General features: G+C 38.1%; 2 protein-coding genes across 2 annotated transcripts; one reads left to right on the top strand and one right to left on the bottom strand.

The window, feature by feature from the left end:
• Positions 1-5,525: 5,525 nt before the first annotated feature.
• LOC135708838 (SANT and BTB domain regulator of class switch recombination) lies at positions 5,526-8,128 on the bottom strand. Its single transcript, XM_065230991.1, has 3 exons — positions 7,306-8,128; positions 6,316-7,243; positions 5,526-6,250 (listed from the first exon to the last, which is right to left on the bottom strand). The coding sequence occupies exons 1-3, from the start codon at positions 8,025-8,027 to the stop codon at positions 5,579-5,581; spliced, it is 2,322 nt and encodes a 773-aa protein (XP_065087063.1). The 5' UTR covers positions 8,028-8,128; the 3' UTR covers positions 5,526-5,578.
• Positions 8,129-16,514: 8,386 nt separating this feature from the next.
• RpS17 (ribosomal protein S17) lies at positions 16,515-17,455 on the top strand. Its single transcript, XM_065231218.1, has 3 exons — positions 16,515-16,622; positions 16,949-17,100; positions 17,159-17,455. The coding sequence occupies exons 1-3, from the start codon at positions 16,620-16,622 to the stop codon at positions 17,394-17,396; spliced, it is 393 nt and encodes a 130-aa protein (XP_065087290.1). The 5' UTR covers positions 16,515-16,619; the 3' UTR covers positions 17,397-17,455.
• Positions 17,456-21,676: the final 4,221 nt, after the last annotated feature.

Genomic DNA, 21,676 nt, shown 5'->3' with positions numbered 1-21,676 from the left:
ATTGCTTCTTATGTGATAAGACAACCAATTAATTTGGCTGTCCTTCCGAATTTTTTCAGAACAAACTTGTTGAGGTTCAACCGACTCCACCTAAGATGCAGGAAAAATGTTGCTTTGCTGTTGTGAGATGCGCGCACGCTTAATAGATAGAAAAAAAAGATTGATGACGGGTTTAACTAATCATGTTTTTTTTGTCTTTATTATAAAGATTTTTAGCCATATGGCTAGTTCATCTCTTACAACTAATCATGTTTGTATTACTTCATGCGCGAAGTTACCGATTTACATAGTTCAAGATGCTTAACGTCAAATATCAGGCTTAAAGTAGTCATTTTATAGGATAGATGAGGAGATGAAAAATATAGAGTTGATAGTTCCGTTAGAGTACGGCAGTGTGAAAATTGTATATAGAGGGTAGAAAGCGAGCAAAGCTCAATTTTGAGGAAGGTACGAATCGGGTTGATCATCTCCTTAACGAAACTCCCCTGTTGGGGAGGGATGGTGAGTAAAGCCCTACAGTAAAAGTATGGACGTCTGTCAAAAGTTGTTCCAATCGAACCGTCAAAATGCACCGCTTTGCTCGAGATTGGAACAGCTTTTTTCAGTTTTGTGGTGACAGTCCTCCAAACTGTTACTGTAGGGCTTTAATGGTGAGGAGTATCGCCTATAGTAGCTATATTCATAGTCTGGAGGATAGAACCTCGGGAATTAATTGAGCTGTCAAATAGCGGAACCAATCGAGCAATTCATGACCAACAACAGAAGAGAGCACATCAGCTATTGCGAACAAAACTTCGGAAACCCTTTTTCTCATGACTCAAGGCTCGCCTACGCAAACTAACACCCCCCCCCCCCCCCCTATTCTGCGAGTCACGTGACTCTCTCTCACCGGTGAGGTGACAATAGTCACCTCGTGTGAGGTGACTCTCCATTTGATTTACATGGAGAGTCACCTCACACGAGGTGACAATTGTCACCTCACCGGTGACAGAGAGTCACGTGACTCGCAGAATAAGGGGGACCATCTTTGGGTTGGGGAAAGTTTACCCTATCCGATAATGCCGGTAATTTGCGTTCGATTGGCGAGGAAAGAATAGTCAACGTATTGTTTATAAAAGTTGATAGTCCCTTTTCAATTGTTGGTCTACAATAGATTGAAATGTTTGAATATAGCGACTATAGTATCGCCCCTCGCCACCACTGGCTATAGCCATAGTAGCTATAGCTATTGAGAAATCCAACTTAAACTCATGCGCGCCTGGTGGCAGGAATAAGCACTAACCGACGGTGATAAGTCTGTGACAGCCCTTGAAAATTTCATTGATTGTTTGCAAAATTATCTAATTTCAATGTAATTTCATGAAAATTTCTTGTCAGCATGGATGAATCTTGTACAAAATGCATAAAACTATTTTGTAATGCATTGTTCTTAAATAAAAAGCTACTTCAAGACTTATAAATTACTGAAAACATGTTAAGGTTTGAAATCATCTGCCGATTAAACAACAGACAAAGTTGGCCGACTAAATCAATCGACGAAAAACTATTAAATAGGTCGATTGCTCGGTGTAGCACCAGACGAAAAACGATTTAATCTGCTGATTAATACACCGACTGAAATTAATTTTTAAGTGGCAATAGATTTAGTCGGTGGACGAATCGGGTGATCTGGATGATGTTTGTTTATTTGGAAGATATTTTCGAAACAAAGCACGATAAAATTCAGAATTATATACCATTATTACGAGTACTACTTTTTTGCTCGGATCATGTTTTGACTTCCACAGAAACTCGCTAGAATAAATAGAAAATAATAGTTTTTTGGTTGAAATTTCAAAAATGTATTCAGTTTGACACATTATTTCGGACTTATCACCGCTGCGATTGCAGCGCCACGGTGGCCGATTGAAACTTGGATTTGTCATGAGAAATCCAACTTAAACTCATGCGCGCCTGGTGGCAGGAATAAGCACTAACCGACGGTGATAAGTCTGTGACAGCCCTTGAAAATTTCATTGATTGTTTGCAAAATTATCTAATTTCAATGTAATTTCATGAAAATTTCTTGTCAGCATGGATGAATCTTGTACAAAATGCATAAAACTATTTTGTAATGCATTGTTCTTAAATAAAAAGCTACTTCAAGACTTATAAATTACTGAAAACATGTTAAGGTTTGAAATCATCTGCCGATTAAACAACAGACAAAGTTGGCCGACTAAATCAATCGACGAAAAACTATTAAATAGGTCGATTGCTCGGTGTAGCACCAGACGAAAAACGATTTAATCTGCTGATTAATACACCGACTGAAATTAATTTTTAAGTGGCAATAGATTTAGTCGGTGGACGAATCGGGTGATCTGGATGATGTTTGTTTATTTGGAAGATATTTTCGAAACAAAGCACGATAAAATTCAGAATTATATACCATTATTACGAGTACTACTTTTTTGCTCGGATCATGTTTTGACTTCCACAGAAACTCGCTAGAATAAATAGAAAATAATAGTTTTTTGGTTGAAATTTCAAAAATGTATTCAGTTTGACACATTATTTCGGACTTATCACCGCTGCGATTGCAGCGCCACGGTGGCCGATTGAAACTTGGATTTGTCAATAGTATACTTCGCTTATCTGGCCGGTATTGAGAAATACAACTTAAACTCCTGCGCGCCTGGTGGCAGAAATAAGCACTAACCGACGGTGATAAGTCTGTGACAGCCCTTGACAATTTCATTGATTGTTTGCAAAATTGTTTAATTTCAATGTAATTTCATGCAAATTTCTTGTCAGCATGGATGAACCTTGTACAAAATGCATAAAATTATTTTGTAATGCATTGTTCCTAAATAAAAAGCTACTTCAAGACAGTTAAATTACAGAAAACATGTTAAGGTTTGAAATCATCTGCCGATTAAACAGCAGACAAAGTTGGCCAACTAAATCCATCGACGAAAAACTATTAAATAGGCCGATTGCTCGGTGTAGCACCAGACGAAAAACAATTTAATCTGCTGATTAATACACCGACTGAAATTATTTTTTAAGTGGCAATATATTTAGTCGGTGGACGAATCGGGTGATCTGGATGATGTTTGTTTATTTGGAAGATATTTTCGAAACAAAGCACGATAAAATTCAGAATTATATACCATTATTACGAGTACTACTTTTTTGCTCGGATCATGTTTTGACTCCCACAGAAACTCGCTAGAATAAATAAAAATAATAGTTTTTTGGTTGAAATTTCAAAAATGTATTCAGTTTGACACATTATTTCGGACTTATCACCGCTGCGATTGCAGCGCCACGGTGGCCGATTGAAACTTGGATTTGTCAATAGAATAGACTCCAATGTGGTCCTTACATGATTGTACACTGTACCGAAACATCCTCCTCTGTTGGAATGAAAGCTCAGACCATTCAAATCGAAACATCGAAATCGCTTTTTCGAATGATAGCTGCAACCGGATGACGATTGTGTTGTAATCAGATGATGCTCGGTGGAGTGAAAGGATAGTTCGAGTCCACCATGTTTCACGCACAGTCTGACGTTTGTGTATGGATTTTACCATACACTCAAAAAATGTATCACATATCTAATGGATGAAAACCATGTGAATGTCACATAGCTTTCATGTTATCACATAGCTAAAAATCTCAACACAAAATCACATGAATATTATGAGGCCGATTAAATTTATATGAATAATCATATAAAATTAACGTGATCGCATAAATGTTATGTGAAATTCAGATGAAAATCATTTGCGTTTCCAATGGAAGCTACATGAAAACTATTTTCGGTGTAGGAGTAAAGAACAACAGGGTCGCCGTCAATGCCAATACGTTTCAACGTTTCTACAATTCAAAACGATGATGAAAATAATTCTATCGAACGTCATTTGCTGATCTGAGCTGACAAACGAGTTGGACACATATTCATCGCTATCAGAGATGAATACATTCATTTCGTGCATTCATTTACCTTTACAGAATTCCGTTAAATGATGCAGGAAGTTTTTGTAGGTTTTATGATTAACTACACCTTTTCTGAATAATTTAAATTTGTATCTCTTTGTGCATGATGAACCAGAGCGAACAGAACCCACAATTGTTTTTCAGTGAATGTAAATTACATTCACTGAAAAACAATAACAAGTTCTGCCTACTCTAGTTCGTCATACATATATGTATAAGAGATTCAAATTTGAGTTATTCACTAAAGTTGTAGCTAATAATAAAAGCTACAAAAACTTATTACATTATTTTACGGAATTCTGTTGATGAAAAAAGATAGAGGCAAATGAATGCACGAAATGAAAGTAAATGATTTGCCATGCCTGGTAAAGCGTGGAAACCGAAGATTGGCTATTTCGTGGTGGAGGACCAACAAGTGATTTTTCACGGCTATTCAATATGGAAACGTAAATAATCGAATTATAAATCTAATCTAAAGCATTTGGAAGTCTCTGAGCTTTAACTTAGGTTTATAGTCCGATTGTTCCCATTTCCATACTGAACTTCCTCCACCACGAAATATACAACCTTTGGTTTCCACGCTTTACCCACACTGAACGAAAACATCCGGAATACTTCGAATGATTATTGCATTGCTCGAGCCCTTTAACAATATGCTTTCGAATTTCGGATGATTGCCTTATGGTAGGATTCGTCATCAGCTGATGAGCATCCATATGACTGTCATCCAAATAAAGGATGATATTTATTTGAAAATTGGCTGTAAAACATACAGTGAAAGGGAGTTGGGATTGACACACACACACTGAAGAAGTCTGCACATTGTAGACGAAATACGCGTAATCTATCAAGGATAACCATAGATGAATTAAATGGATATTACTAATCCTTCTCTCTTTCTTTATACTAGATAATATTTGTGTCGACCACATTGTGAACAAACCCCATATAGTGTGAACCACAGGCATGGAAAATCATTTACATTCATTTGGTGCATTCATTTACATTCATTTGCCTCTAAATTTTTTCATGAACAGATCTTCGTAAAATAATATATGAAACTGTTATTGGTTGTGATATTACCTACAACTTTTGTCAATAACTAAAATCTGTATATTTTATGCATGATGAACCAGAGCGAACAGAACCAAACCACTGTTTTTCAGTGAATGTAAATTACATTCACTGTAAAACAATAATTAATTAATTAATTTAGCTTTATTTAGGAGGCTTTCAGCCTTAGGCTGGTTCGCCTCCGAAGATGTAAAACAATAACAAGTTCCGCCCGCTCTAGTTTGTCATGCATAAGAAATACAGATTTGAGTAATTCACAAAAAATGTAGCTAATATCAAAACCTATAAAAACTTTATTGATCATTTTATAAAATTCTGGTAATGAAAAAAGTTAGAGGCAGATGAATGTAAATGAATGCACGAAATGAATGTAAATGATTTTCCATGCCTGGTGGACCATGATTAAAACTTATGAAATCTACGCGAAGCTCTATGCAGCACCATTATGGATTTATAGTTTGGCCAAGGATGACTAGAATGTTTTCTCTTGTGATCTTTCACGTAAATCGATGAACAGTCATCATTTGACTCCACTCGGTTTAGCCTTAAGACCGGCCAAATTCTTTTGCTTCATAGACTCTCGCCAGTCAGCCTCCAGTTTGATATAAGCTCCGCCCTGCTGATACGTCACAAACTGCTGATTCTGTTCGCCTCCCGTTTTCTTTCCAACCATTGCTATGATCTGCTTCATAGCCCGTTCCTCAAACTCACGCTGGTTGTCTTGATTACTACGAGCCGACATGTCGCCAGCCCAATGGCGTCCGTAGGAGATTCTAGGCTTATGCTTAACATTCTTCGGGCGAAATGAACGTGGACTACTATATTCGGATTCACCACCATCGCTACTGCTGGTGGAGGTATGACTTAGAATTGTTCCAGACTTGTCGGCATCCTCCGAGTCTGATTCGGTTTCCGATTCCGCTACCGATTGCGATAGTTGACGAGTTATAAACTTTCGATTCCCACGACTGGGAGCATCGCCATCAACGTGAAAATTTGGCAGCAAACCTTGCCGGGAGCGGTGAGGTAAAATTCCTATTCCATTCCACCAAGGGTCGTTTATTGAATTGGGTGGTTTGAATGGAGCCGTCTCGTACAGACACCCTCCTTCCGATGCTTGCATAGCCAACTGAAGAATCGCTCTATCGCGATCTGTATCTGCTTGGACTGTGTGTTCTCGAAACTGGCAACCCTGAGATAAAAAAAATAAAAATTAACTAATGAGAAATAACTACGACATATTCAAATAGCATTCACCGTCGGTCCAGGGAGTGTTTCGTAACGGTAGGCTTGCTTCCCACAACAAGGATAGCGGCCAGCTGGTCCAGCAACCCTTCCTTCAGCTGCAGGCCCCAGGAATTGTGGCTGCTCTGGATGATATTGACACCATAGCATCTGGTACACTGCAAAATGAGTATCACATATGGCACAATACAAAAAGTGGCAATGTCCCCAAAGACGCCAGTAGACTTTGCGCCACGAACGCAACTCTTTATGCAAACTGGCTACGTAGCTAGTGATATTCCATGAGGGATCTTTTACGTGTGAACTAATCAATTGACCCCAGCGATTCAGGCGTATGTTTTGAGGAACACAGTGAATAAACGTGCTAACCGTTTGCGTTAGGAACTTTCCGCACCTGAGGCAGCGAAACATACCCACAAGAGTAGCATAATGGCCTCGCAAAGCTTGAGGTTCAATTTCACATAGACTTTGGATGAGTTTTGTCCACAATCGAGGTGCAATGCGATCTTTTTTATCTTTTACCATTTCTAGTTCTAAGTTGGTGAACATAGCAGCTAATCGTGTAATAATGCTATCGTTCAAGCAAGCTAAATTTGCCGAAGCTTTTACAACCTCGTTCAATCTAGCATGACAAAAGGATAGGCAATCCAGCAACAGCGGTTCCATTTGGAGAAAACTGGCAGAAACAAGTATGGGAACCACATTCGATGGATCAAGTGCAGGCCAATCGTCTTGGGACATGGAATCTTTTTTCACCCATTTCATCAGCCATTCAAATATTTGCAAATCACAATGAACCGATATGTCCATGTCTTCCAATCGTTGACCGGCAGTTACATCTGCAAAATATCCCATTTTAGTTATCAGTAACTTTTGAGGGCACGAAAAATCTCTGGATGTTCCTTTGACTTCATCGCACACATGGATGATGACTTCTGGTCTACAAATAGAATCAACATTAGTATTACAAAATATTATGAACAACTACAATAAGTTACTTACTCCGAACGACTGTCCGGTATGGCCATTTGAGAAATCGAAGATTTTCTTCTTGCTCCCATTTTGCTTGTGCTACTTGCAATCAAAAAATTCTGCGATACGTCACCTACCGCTGCAAGTCCACCCTTTTTGCCACTACTGCTACTTTGCATATCTGGCGCAGATGCCTCACCCGCACTGGCAGCTCCCTTGGTCCCACTATTATTAGAGGTAATCTGCACCACTGGATGCGTGGGTGCCTTAGGATTAGTTCCCTTATTATATGTATGTCCTCCAGTCGAAGTAGAAACGTTGTTCGGACAAATGAATGGAAGCACAGAATCCAAAATTCCTTCATTTAGAACCTCGTCCAATTTTTCATTCAATAGAGTATCCAAACCCTTCTTCGGTACATCCACAGCTTCAGGTTTACTCTTTTGAGACTTGGCATGTGAAAGAGATTTCTTTTTAAATGACTTCTTTTGTACGGTACCGTCCTCTTTCTTCATGCTCTGCTGCCGTGCTGGAGAAGACCCTGAACAAGTACCATTTTCAATTGCCAAGCCAGGCCTTACATGAACACTATTGACTAACTCATTTCTGGCTAACTGGTTATAATCAAATGGAAGAGGATTCTTCTTGCTGCTGTTGAAAGAATCGTTAACTTGACAAGTAATTTTAAGAAATTCTAGAAAATCATGCATCGAAATCGACTCGCCGCGATCTTGCTCCGGATGATCCGCCATGGTCCACTTCGAATACTAGGAGTAGAAAAACACTTGAAATTTGTTAGCTTCGCTAAACACTGGCTTAACTATCTCCGAAAGTTTTGCAAATATTTTACTGGGTCATCAAATTAAACAACGGTTAGTGGTAGCCCGTGGCAACAGAATCTACTTCCGGTGTGGCGCGTATCAGAATTTGAAAATGTAAACAAACACCCCCACTGGGGTTTGATCTTTCAAGCGAGAGCTACAATGCTGCGTTAACGTCAGCGTCAAATTTGAATCGGATCAAAATTGATCATAATTCGACAGTGAGCATGCATAAGGGCGTATACGCGATGATCGATTCTCTTCATCGTTTTTCTCTTTGCATTGCTACAGCTAAGCGAAACAATTTTGTAGAATTTGTTCAATCTAGAGTTGTAATAGGTTGTATTGGTTTTCAAAAGCAACAACAAACGCACCGACAAACGTTAAATCTAGCGAGTTATTAAGAAAAGAGAAAATCGATGAAGAGAATCGATCATCGCGTATACGCCCTTATGAATGCTCACTGTCGAATTATTAGGTTTTGCACCGTCGGGGTTAACCTCAATCTGATGATAGTTCAGTGGTACGGTGGTACCATAGAGGTAACTCTAAGACTAGAAGGTCCCGAAATAATTTGCTCAACTATTTGGCTCAGCTCTAGTACGCTCTTCGGTCCCAAGCTAATCGATTCACCCCTCGAAACATAGGAAAAACTTATAACCCCTCATTTTATCTGTCAAACTTTCATAGTGAATCAAAACAAACATTGCGTAGTATTAGAATTTCGACTAGAATGGGATACGTTAATCGTTTGCTTGGGACAAATAGGCTAGTCAAATAGTGAGCCAATTTAAAATCGTTAGTTTCGTATTGATCAGCGCGTTGAAAGGATGTTGCTCGTAGACATTGCAGAAGTGTGGTTTACATCTCACTGCAGTCTGAAAAATTATCGAGAAAATCCACCCAACAAAAAGTTGACTAAGCCTAAGTAAACAGTACCACTGAACTGTCATCAGATTGAGGTAAACCCCGACGGTGCAAAACCTAATTGGGTTCTTTAAGGGTATTGAGGTAACTGCATATTCGTAATCTGCATTAAAAATGGAACCCAAACCCAAAATTTCGTCAATTTTGGTACACTGGAACTATTTAAATAAGTACGATTACATTTGCAAAAATCACCTTATTTGCGTCCCTCGGTGTCACTTTGTATGGGAGCGAGCTGTCAGTTTGTTAGTTTAGTGTCAAACAGTGAAGTTATTATTTTGCTTTACATCTTGATTTAAAAATCGAGATGAAAGTGTGTGGGTTCGAAAAAAATATCGCTGTGCTCCGAAAACGAAGCTCTTTCAGATGATGTATAAAAAACGAAACATTTTTCAAAATTAAAGAACCCAATTTACATGCACTTAGGCTGTGAACCATTTGCCGAGTTTAATTTAACTCGTGGTTAAAAGCGAGGGGGACGACTCTATCTACGATGCAAAAATGATTGTGTTTTGCTGTGACTAGCTGCGCGCACGCTGAGTAGATAGAAAGAAGATTGATGACGATTCTGAAGATTTCCTGCAAAAAATTGATGAGCGATGCAAGTAGATGCGACAAATGAAAGAAGATTGTTTGAAGATTTATTCGCTACACAGCAAAAAAAAATGTAATATCGATCAACGTAATTCAAGCTGATGTATGAAATAATGATGTAATAGCAAAGAGCAGATGCAATATTACATCAATGGATGTAATTTTGTTCGCAAAATCGATGTACATCGTACAATGTGATATTACACAACCGATGGATTGACCTGGTTGCAGCAGTTTCGATGTAATATTCAACAACTTTTTTTGCTGTGTAGTGTGAGATTTGTTGAGCATCTAAACTTGAGATTTAGATGTGTCGCCCCCCTCGGTTAAAAGTGACATTTCGAAAGTTATTTTCTATGTTCCAAAATCCCCGTGCTGTCACGACCGGTTTTCGAGCCACGGTTGTCAAAATTTAACTTCTTGTCTGTCAGAAATAACCATGCTCGGATATCAGGGTTCATCGATAACTTTTCATCTGTCAAATTTTTACCAAAAGTTAAAAAAAAATCGTTAAATAATTCAGAGCCTTAGTCGTTTTCTCAAAAAAAATATTCTAAAATTTGCGAATTTTAACTTGCAAATTGTCGAGGAACAGCGTGGTGAAAGGATGTTCCTCGTCGACAATGCAGACATGTGGTTTATATCTCACTGCAGTCTAAACAATTATCGAGAAAATCTAACCAAAAAAAAAAATCAACTAAGTCCACGTAAACAGTACCACCAACATTCATCGACAACTTTTAAGTTAAAATTCGAAAATTTTAGAATATTTTTTTTTTTCGAAAAAACGACTAAGGCTGTGAACCATTTGCCGAGTTAAATTTAACTCGTGGTTAAAAGTGACATTTCGAAAGTTATTTTCTATGTTCGAAAATCCCCGTGCTGTCGATCGGCCGGTTTTCGAGCCACGGTTGTCAAAATTTAACTTCTTGTCTGTCAGAAATAACCATGCTCGGATAGCAGGGTTAATCGATAACTTTTCATCTGTCAAATTTTAACTAAAAGTTAAAATAATCCACCAAATGGTTCAGAGCCTAAGTGCTTGTAAACGGTACCACTGAACTGTCAAAAAGGTTCAGCCGATTAACACTGAGTTCATTCGTGACGTCACGCTGCAGTACCTGCAGTATCTAGTACACAGAAAAAAAGTTGTTGAATATTACATCCAAACTGCTGCAACCAGGTCAATCCATCGGTTGTGTAATATAACGTTATACCACAAACGAAGTGACAGACGGAGCGGCTCGAAAACTTCAGTGACTAACCTGCTATTTCAATTTTTCAGTGTACCACATGGCAACACCACTACTACTGGATTGTACCACATGGCAACACTACTACTAGATTGAACTAGCATTTTCACCAAATGTACTAGAATGTTTTGGTTCTATCTCTTTCACTCTACTCAAAACTGAAATGCATAAAAAAATGACAAAATGATACGCACTCTTTGCACACTGTCAAAGAATCATTGTACACAAAATCAACTTTGTTCAAATCAAAACAAAAAAACTAACCCATCTGGTGGATGATGACACAAGCTTCCAAGAAAATTCTATTACAGTGAACCACATTATTTTAATGTCACTTCGTTTGTGGTTGTACTATGTACATCGATTTTGCGAACAAAATTACATCCATTTATGTAATATTGTATCTGCTTTTTGCTATGACATTATTTCATACATCAGCTTGAAGTACATTGATCGATATCACATTTTTTTTTGCTGTGTACCTAATAACACAGAGAACAGACGTTGAAGCTCGGTCAGAAATTTGTGTAAAATAAGTGGGAACGTCGCCGTTACGTGGTGTTAGCATCTCCTGATTTTCTCTCTAAATTTTCCACTTTCGACCAACTTGGCGCTAGTATCGATAAATTTTCTGTTGAAAATTACCACTTGGTGCTACTAGCACTTAGTGTCTAGTGTAATTTGTGCAACGCCAGCGCCATCATGTTGTCAAAGAGGGGTTTTAAGTGGGGAAGTCGCCGTTAATGGCGCTTAAGTCAAATAGGAATCCTTACACAAGTTTTTAGAGAAATTTTGTTCCAGCCTCCATGTCTGTTCTCTGTGCTAATAACGAATCAAGAGAGGAAGCGTATATTGATAGAAATAATAGTAAAATTTAATTAAATTGCTTTCTGCAAAAAAAAAAACTATTGGTGAAAGTATTCAATTTGAACCAGCAATACACGGTCACCAGCGTTAACACATTAATGAGTAAAAAAAAACACATTTTTTATGTTTATATGCAGCTGTCAAAAACCGTGTATATTAGGAGATCTCAAAATTTGAAAAAAGTACTCATTTTAAGAATGTAGTACCAGTAAAACAAATGTATACTCAGTAATGGGTAAAAATAACTCGAGAAAAAATTTCAAACCTTGCTGCATCCTGCTTCGTTGATGCGCACATCATTTGCCTAAGCCAAAAAAATTCAGCAATTATAGCAGAAAAATTGAGGAACTACTGTCCAAACTGCACAGAGCAACGATGAACAAGCTAGAGGGTAAGTAATTTATATTTATTTCATTCTTTATTTTATCATTGACACAAATAAGAAAACTCCGATATGTATGTATGTATGTATGTATGTAAGTAGCCACCATCCTAGCTTGGGTCTTGCCCTGCATGCGGCTCCACTCAACAGCAAGATCAAATTCCGTCATCATTCTGAATTCAACATACTGCTGTATGAAGGGCCAAAAAGGGTTGGACGGGCCCGTAAGCAGAGACACTTACGCGAAACCCGCGGGAATAAGAGAATCTCCTTCCAACAATATGATCCAACAAAATGAATAACGAAATTCGCAATACATGTTAAGCTTTCCACGGGATGGTTTGTTTAAGAAGAGCGCGTCAAATTCATTGCAACTGTTGGAGTGAAATGTAACTATCTAAAATGACAATACACATTCCCTCCTAGACTTCGGTTGGCACTCCACTCCATTGTCCAGTTACAACTTCAATGATGCCCTGATGCTCCCTCCCGTCCCAGTATTTATTGTAATTTACATTATGAATTTATATATAATCATGTAATATATAATGTATATAAAATATGTAGTAAAATGAAAAATATAATAAAAAATAAAGATGTATAACAAAATCCAAATAACCTAGATTATTGGGTCATATACACACACTTTTTGTTTTATGTGCCATGAAATGACATAATGCATCATTGTATGTTTTGAAAATATAATACTAAAGTATTGAATCAATAGACCGAAAATCGAGGTTATTTGGACATGAGACATTATATTTAAAAGGATACTACCAAACCGACCATCAAACGCACTGCCCACAAAAGCAGACACGTCCCCTCGAAAATGCAATCGAGAAATGTACAAGAACAATCCTCAACTGGAACGTACTCACCAAATCAATATATCCGGGAGCGCATTCCCGATGTCGTCGAACGGAAAAAAAAGGGAACTCATTGAGCAAATTAGTGATACGGAATTTTCACTGAAAACAACCACGAATTTCAAATAAGAAAACTCCGATATTAATAAAAAAAAAACCAAGCTACCCCATCATAGGGGAAATGGATGTAATGTTGGCCTAAATGACCCTAATTTGCCCTAAAAAATACCCATTGGAACCGTCCCATGACGCGTTCATCTAGATAAAACTGATAAATAGCAGCTTTTTAGCGATGGGCCCAATATTAGATCCATAGGCCAACATTATACCCCGTTCTCATTACACTCAATATCACGTGATATAGAGCGATTCGTGATATACCAGCTATATCACGTTCTATATTACGTGATATCCCATACAAACGATCTGTCAACCTATATCACGAATAGTTCATGATATAGCTCATATCATGTTATGTACTTGATAAAAATCTGAAAAGCAGTGGCTGGCAACCAGGCTATGATAGAGCTGGTCGGTATTTTTTGGCATCAAATGTCATTTTCTTGTCATCCCGTCGAATTGATACACAAAACAAAACAAAATACAAAATGCAAGACGTGTCCTCCTTTTTCTCGCAGAATTATTGTTATCATTCTCCGTCAAGGGTCATACTTCCAGGGTGAGCAATTCCGAGCCCTTCCTTTCTGGATTGCAAGTCTACCGATTTAGAAAATGCTACTAGAATCAGAAAGAGCATTCGCTATGTTGTAGGTAAATTTCAAAACTAAAATTAGTGTAGCGATAATTATCACCTCATCAACTTTTACTTTCAGTGTCCATGTGCAACTAATAACGAATTCGTTTATTATTCAGTTCCAACCTGGATCAGGTATCAAGATTGGGTCTGCTTGTTTTCTGACAAACGTCAGTTTGATCGTTTGTTTTTAAAACCCAGCTCAGGTTGAGGTTCGCACTGACAAAAAGTTCGGTTTCGCACTGGGTTGGAACTGGTTCCAACCCGGATAATAAACAAATTCGCTATAAGGAACGAAGCTGAAGCTCTTCATCCTCTAGAACGCTACTACCTGGCAGCGGAATCATTGAATTTAATTCCTCTTCCCCCTGAACATCACTTATTCGAGCTGCAGATCGGCGTGATTAAGGTGATCATTGCCGACATAGACGATTAGAAGGAGGGAGTCTAACCGAAGATGAGTCTGCTGATGAAATTGCCTCGATTCCGGACCAGGAGTTTGCTGAAGAACTGGTGGCGTCCGATTAGTATCCTGATGAGCAGATAGAAGCAAATGTTGCGGGTACACTTAGACGATGTACATAAACGGGACGAGACAGATCGAGAGTACATTATAGTAGGAGCGATTTTGTTTTATTTGTCTAATGATTATTATGATTTACTGCATGCCAAAAAAATATGTTTGTGTTTGTCACTTTTGCAATTCAAATGAACAAAACATGAGAAAATTGAGCCGTAGATATTTAATTCATTTATTACATCAATCAAATCATAGTTCCCTTCCTGATGACCGTGTTCTGACTGAAAACAAATGCAGATAACCACCCATATTCTTCTTTCGTTCGAACCACACAAACAAATGTTTGTTTTGTATGGTTCAGACGAAAACAAGAATGTGGGTTAATAGTGAACTGCGTATAAAAATCATCATCTTGACATGCAAATTGATCACATCGAATAGGGATACATATATGGGTCTCCCTTAGCTCAGTCGCTAAAGGCGTAGCTATAAAGTAGACTGCAGTCTCTATCGGATAAGCCACCTGACTGAGTTGCAGATCGTAGTGCAGCAGAATATAATCACCATGTTGATCAAAGATTTTCATTACATTTAAGCCGTTCATTCCATGTGGTGATTGTGTGTTCTCGGATGAAAATCTTGGATAATCTGGGTAAGTTAGAAGGAGGAGTCCCAGACAGTTTATTGGATAAGATCGTACTGAGAGGGATCATCTGGAGTAATCTCGCTACTTTCTACGTATGGTTAATAGGCCGTCAGCACGCTACCTTACTCTTGTGCACATTTGGGTCACGGTTTGTATGGAAGCATGATTGTGTTTCATGTATGAGACCGTAGTAAAAATGTGTGTAAAAATATCTTTCAACAGGCCACCGGTACTTTTTCAGGAGAAATGCTACAACTCAGCCAATACTATTCCGTGGAGAAGTTTGACTTTAAAAGAATATTGTTTGTAATTTTTCACCTGATTCATGAGATATCAGAGGTCAAAATTTAGAAAATTCGGTCTGGGGTACTCTAATACATGGCCTTCAGAAAATTCCCTTAGATCCAATAAAGGATCTTAGCGAGCTGGTTGTAGGCATACAAAGTATCTAGAAAAAAAAACCACATCATTAGATCAAAGGGTAGACATTTTATATATTTGAGTGAGGTTGGCCTCTGAAAGACTCGATTTGAAATAAATGTCTTAAGTGGCGTTCCATAACTTAAAATTAGGTTCAAATTTACAGGTTAACAACATACAGACGTTTGTATTCCCTTATAAACGGGTACCATACACAAACGATATCATAGATGGTGCGACCATATCGCATAGAGTTGGGATGATATCTCGAATTGGTGAACTGAATTTGATGATAATTAGTATTCGATTCAATTAAATAATAATATTAATTCATTCAGAAACATTTTTCCGTTGAATCGGTTGTATTACAGAACAAGAATAATAATAAATTCTTCACAGTCCCACGCACATCCTTTTAATATTTATTACGAGCACATAAATGGTAAATATTATAGTTAAATAATACGTAAAAATCGCATCTATTACATTTATGTTTTGATACAAATGATTCTGAGGCATTATTGTTTTTGTTTATGATCTGGCATAAACGTCATGCTGTATCACGCCAGCGTAGTGTGAACACCTCCACTTGATATCTATATCATCTCGCCATCGAGCGTAATACCCCGTTCACATTACAGTGTATATCACGTGATATACGCTGTCTTGCAATGAGCACTTATACATCTAGTTTTCACTGGAAATCCTATGTATGGGTGCTCATTGCAAGACAGCCTATATTACGTGATATAGGCTATAATGTGAACGGGATATAATGAGAACGGAGTATTAGAGCCATTTCCCCTATTTAAATTCTATATAAATTAGTTTTTTCCCCTCTTTAATTTGTTTTTTCATTAATGTATTTACGCTGATTACCGCCCTAATAAAAATAACCATAAAAAAGAGCTTAACGACGTGTGAAAAGATACCCCTTCAAACCATTTGTGGGATAGTTTACCCATCCGGGATACAGTTCGTTTATGGTATTTGCTCGGGTATATGTTTACCAGGGCGTGTATCGAGGCGTGTATAGTATTTTTTTCCAATGGATTTTGTTTCAGTGTAGCTGAGATCGCTCACACTTCAGCCACGGATACACTTATTTATAAAACGGAGTCCATTCATGAAATTATGAACCATTGGGGCTTGACAGTGTCATTTCTGCATTTTCAGTTGGCTGCTCTGCTAAATGACAGCTGTCAGAATTTAGCATCGGAAGGACGTGACGTCATTGATTTCTTTTCCTCACGTTTTCGTAGTGAACGACAGCAGCGAAACTTGAATCAAAATGGTAAATAATTGAAATTTTTAGTGTTTCCCGCAGTTAAGATTGAAAAATGTTAGCGATATTATAAGGAAAGGCGGTGTTACGAAAGATCCTCAAAAAATTTCATCGCAAAAGTCTCAAAAATCCTGCTAATTGAGATGGTGCAAGATTTGTTTGTAGAGGGGCTTTGGTTCTGGCGGTTCTCCGCCGGGACAAGTTCAAATTGAACAGGTTATGTGGAAAATGTCGGTACACTGCCGGACCATCACCAATATTTTCGCTTCCAATTGCGGAATATTTCGAATCAGAAATGTTACTAATTTGTGTTTTTTTTTTTTTTTTTTGTATAGGGTCGCGTTCGTACCAAGACCGTCAAGAAGGCCTCTAAGGTCATTATTGAGAAGTACTACACCCGCCTGACGATGGACTTCCACACAAACAAGCGTATCGTTGAAGAGGTGGCCATCATTCCAACCAAGCCGCTGCGTAACAAGATCGCTGGGTAAGTAACTCATTACTAGTTTAGGTTGTGATGTCTTACAAAAATCTTCGAATTGCAGTTTCGTGACACATCTGATGAAGCGTCTGCGCCACTCTCAAGTTCGTGGTATCTCGATTAAGCTGCAGGAAGAGGAGCGTGAGCGCAGAGATAACTACGTGCCGGAAGTGTCCGCCCTGGAACAGGACATCATTGAGGTTGACCCAGAGACCAAGGAGATGTTGAAGCACCTGGACTTCAACAACATCGTTGTCCAAGTCACCAATCCATCGGCACAAGGCTACAGCCGTCGTAACTAAGCCTGCGAAATTTTGTTTGATCAATCTGTGGTGGAACGGGATGTTGTTCTAGAATTTCCCAATCCAAAAATAACACCCTGGATGGAAAATAATACCGCTATAGGAAGAGTGTCGTATTGTAAGCAAAAGAATATGGTCCTTCAGAAGTTAAGGAAAGATACACGATAACAAGGTATTCGAATTGTATTTTTTTCAAATTTATTTAGAACGTGATGACAACTTCTTGCTGAGCAGTGCAGTGTTCCTTAAGATTTTAAGTTGGAAATGCGAGTAACAGGGTGACAAGTGAACCAGGAAACCGGAAAAAGTCGGGAATGTGAAAAATTTGCCAGGAAAATAATCTTCACGGTCACTGAGAATAACTCAGAGAAAGAGAGAGTAGCGTCTACTTAGTTGTATGAGAAATTTCTAAAAATTGTAGGTACTCGAGCTGTGTTCCATTTGGTTAATTTGCACTTAAATTTGACCCTTCTAAAATAAGCTAAAATGTTGGAAAATCCCTCTGCCGTTGATCCGTCGATTTTCGAAAAGGTGTTTGTCAAATTGATTCATTGTCTGTCAGAAATAAGTCTGGTGGAATAGCAGGGTTATTTGAAAATTTCCATCTGTCGAGTCCATCAACGTGAGTTGCTGCAGTTTTTTAGAAATTTCTGATACCTCTGAGTAGAAGTGGTTCTCTCTCTGAGTAATTCTTAGTTGCCGTGTTGATTTTTTTTTAATTTAAATAGCTTCTGAATGTAGATGATAATAGCACAAGTTTTAGCAAAACGGATGTTGTCGTTTTTTTTCAATCTGCTCTAAACTAATAATTTCGTTCAAGCTAAAACTTCACAAAACTAAAAACGTGCTGCAAGATGAGCAACATGTACCTAAAAAGTTTAGTAAACGTATTGTGTATTTTCGAGTCAATTGGATGGCGATGATAGCTACGTGCTGCTTTGAACTCAGAATCGAGCAAAAATTGTAAGCTGGGCATACCGTATCTAATTGCTGAGCTGTTTTTAAGTACATTTATTTGTACAGTTAAGCGGTCGCTTAGTAGAGCGAGTCAATTTTTTGCTTTACATTATTTTAGCTATGTTTTAGTAGATAACATTAGTCCAAATGGGGAGAATCTAAGCCAAGAACGATTTCTCGCTGATTAATCATTTATCATTCACGGTTTATATACTTGCCGGTTCAGCACTGCTGCCAGCTAAGGCAACCAGCACAGTTTTAGTACACTAGTCGCTTATGTGAATGAATTTACCCATATTTATTAACTTAAATGCCCTTAGTGGTCCGTAAATTCCCTCATTATGACTCCAATTTACATGCATAGACCAATACTAGAATATTTTGGAGAATATTAGGTTTTAAGAAGTGCCCTCAAGGTAAAAATAACATACTGTTGTATTTTGAACAACGCGCGAGTGCTCGTGTTTCAAAAGTTGGTGCGTTAGCGTTAGCGTTGTTATGATATACTTCGTAGATTGGATACTAGCGACACTCACTTCTTTTGAAATTCTCAGTTAGACTACTTTCAGGAATAATGCTGGGGAGTAAACATTGGTTCCAATCTAAACAAGAGTAACAGAAGCATGACTGTCGCTATTCCCGGCCACGCCCATCTTTACCATAACTAGGGATAGGGAAGGAAATGTTGATGTAGTACTTACTTAACGAGAGGCCACCGACTTAGCGACACACTCATAAGTGCTACGGAGTTGGAGGGTTGGGTAGGGTATTCGGTTAGGATTCACCTCAAGTTGGCGATGCAACCAAAAGTATGTATTTTTTATTTGTTGTTTATTTAATCTCTCGATAGCCGGCTATCGAAAGAACATATTCATTTTGTTTAGTGATCATGAATTTTAAGAGTCATGACGGAGAGCTTGGGATTAAACCCATTTTCTGATCAGTAAGCAAAAACGATCCCTCCAGGGTCATCGAGCATCTCAGAACCATAACGCTTCGCGACAATACAGGACTACGTTTTCGCTTGATATGCAAATAGTTTCCGAGGTTAATGTTCAATATCAAATATACAAATGATGGTGGCAATTTATTGTGCTGTGGAAGAGCTTGGGGTTAAATCCATGATTTTCTGCTCAGTAAGCAAAATAGATCCCTCCAGGGTCATCGAGCATATCATAATCCACAGACGCTATAATGATACTCTGCACATGTTAGACACAAGAAGAGGCCAAAAAGCAAGCGTCCGACACACAAAACTCGCCAAATCCACTTGCAGTCACAATCAACGATTCTACGAATCGCGAGCGCTCACGAATCATAAAACCGCTGACTGCGACACTCTGAAAGCGAAATTGACAGGCTCTATGCGTCAAAAACCCGCCCTCCAATCTCCTCCCGCATCCAGCAACACAAATCTCCATTACAACATGTAACAAATTCATAACTCCGAAAATCACTCAAGTGAGCGGAAGCAACCCTGCATGCAACCATTCTTCATGATGCACTTCTTCTGCCTATCTTTCTATTAGGCCTGTGGACATGTGTTAGCTTCGAAACTTCTAACCAAACTGGGAAAATTTTCAGATCACAAAAAAAACTTGAAAAAAACTTTCAAAAGTAATTACAAGTAAAATAAATATTGAATATTTTACGGAAAAACGAGCAAGTAATATTAAATCTTTTGTATCGTATGCTAATGCCAATTGACTGTAACAAAAATAATATGCTTAAATAAAATAAAATATTAATAAAATTATATGCAAAATTAACTAGAAGATCATTACTTCTAATTCTAGTTTCTAATAAGCCCTCCCAGTTTCTCTGTATACAGAACAAATCTGATACTATAATCAGAATTGCTCAGTCTGCATGAAGCAGCCGATTTCATCAAGGAAGTTCAATTCTTCTTCTTTCCTTTATTTAACGTCGGTCTCTGTTCCGCAATCTAGTGCCAATCACCGACGGACATCGATTGCCATCCATTGACGGCAATCGAATGTGCAGGAAGGCAGCTTCCACACCTGCGTAGGATATCGCACCCATTCAACTCACATGGGCCGGGACCAACGGCTTTACTTCCCTTCCGAAGGAAGACGTAACCAGAGATTTTTATGCCTCAGAAAAATCCCACCGACCTCGGCTGGGATTGAATCCAGACCCATTGGGGTGTTAGAAAGCAGTCACGCTTACCACAACACCACCGGCGCCGGCTCAAGAAAGTTCTATTAACAACCAAGAATTAAACGTTTGAGGCATACTGAAGCATTAAGAAGGTGATATGTGTCACTATAGGAAATCATCATCGTTGCAAATATAAAAAAAAATAAACATAACCCTTTGCTTCAGTACCGTCAACCTCCATGTCCATGGGGAGGGCGTGTTTCAAAAGTTGGTGCGAGTACTGAAAGTCTAAATAAGATTGATTGTAATTTTTGTTGGGTAAAACGGGTAAAATTTTAAATTATTAAAAATTTGCGGAAAATTTAATCAAATTTCTAATTAAATTTATAGAAGCATTAACATTTGTCAAGTCAATTATTTTCTAAACACATGATTTGTAAACGGATTTTTTTTTATTATTATTGACCAGGAAAACCGGGAAAAAACCTGATATTTTAAAATGAAAATTCAGTTGCCACCCTGGAGTATGAAAGATCAGTGATAAATCTAGATGAATAATTAGGTATTATTATTCTTCGAAATATGCTTTGATCGATTCTCTACCGCTATTCCTATCTACTGTTTTGCTATTTCGAATTTCGCGCTATTTTTGCCACAGTTTGATGAAGGAAGTTCTTCTCTATGGTTCAGAACATCAAACAACAGGGAATGTTTTTGCAGCTGAGTTTAAGCCAAGTTCAAGTTATTCATTTACGCCAACCTCGGATTAACATTTAATCACTTCCCTGTGCGGATTATCCGCAAAATGTTTGTTTAGAGTCGTGTTGATTAAATCTGATGTCCACATCAAAGCAGCCGGACATGCTTGATCGTGATTTAATCCGAAGAGTTGGAGCTTACCGCCATTAATGAATACTTATACTTTTATCTCACAACATTCGATTCTGGCGAGGGGGGGGGGGGGGGTGGGGAATAAAAAATTGATTGATTTCTTTATTATAGAGACTTTCAGCGGGGGAATAGAAAATAATATAACTTGAAATAAGAAATTATACCAAAAGTATATTTCAAGCATTTGCATTATTTTTTAGAAAACAAGGCGGAATTAAAAGAGAAGGCAGCATTTTTGAAAATGCTGAATTCCCAAATGGCAGAATCCCTGATTTCCAAATTCCAAGAGGTTGAAAAAGGCACGCACGAGT

Source organism: Ochlerotatus camptorhynchus, unplaced genomic scaffold (assembly GCF_037179485.1).
Source record: "Ochlerotatus camptorhynchus isolate MF236.1 unplaced genomic scaffold, CSIRO-AGI_Acam_v1.1 ptg000033l, whole genome shotgun sequence".
NCBI lineage: Eukaryota > Metazoa > Arthropoda > Insecta > Diptera > Culicidae > Ochlerotatus > Ochlerotatus camptorhynchus.
This window is presented reverse-complemented; position numbering and strand designations above follow the sequence as displayed.

Coding starts and splice junctions, on each gene's coding strand:
- LOC135708838 (XM_065230991.1), bottom strand. CDS start 8,027: ATGGCGGATCATCCGGAGCAAGATCGCGGCGAGTCGATTTCGATGCAT. Junction 7,244..7,305: donor ATACCGGACAGTCGTTCGGA/GTAAGTAACTTA, acceptor TTCTATTTGTAG/ACCAGAAGTCATCATCCATG. Junction 6,251..6,315: donor AAACACTCCCTGGACCGACG/GTGAATGCTATT, acceptor TTTTTATCTCAG/GGTTGCCAGTTTCGAGAACA.
- RpS17 (XM_065231218.1), top strand. Junction 17,101..17,158: donor CTGCGTAACAAGATCGCTGG/GTAAGTAACTCA, acceptor TTCGAATTGCAG/TTTCGTGACACATCTGATGA.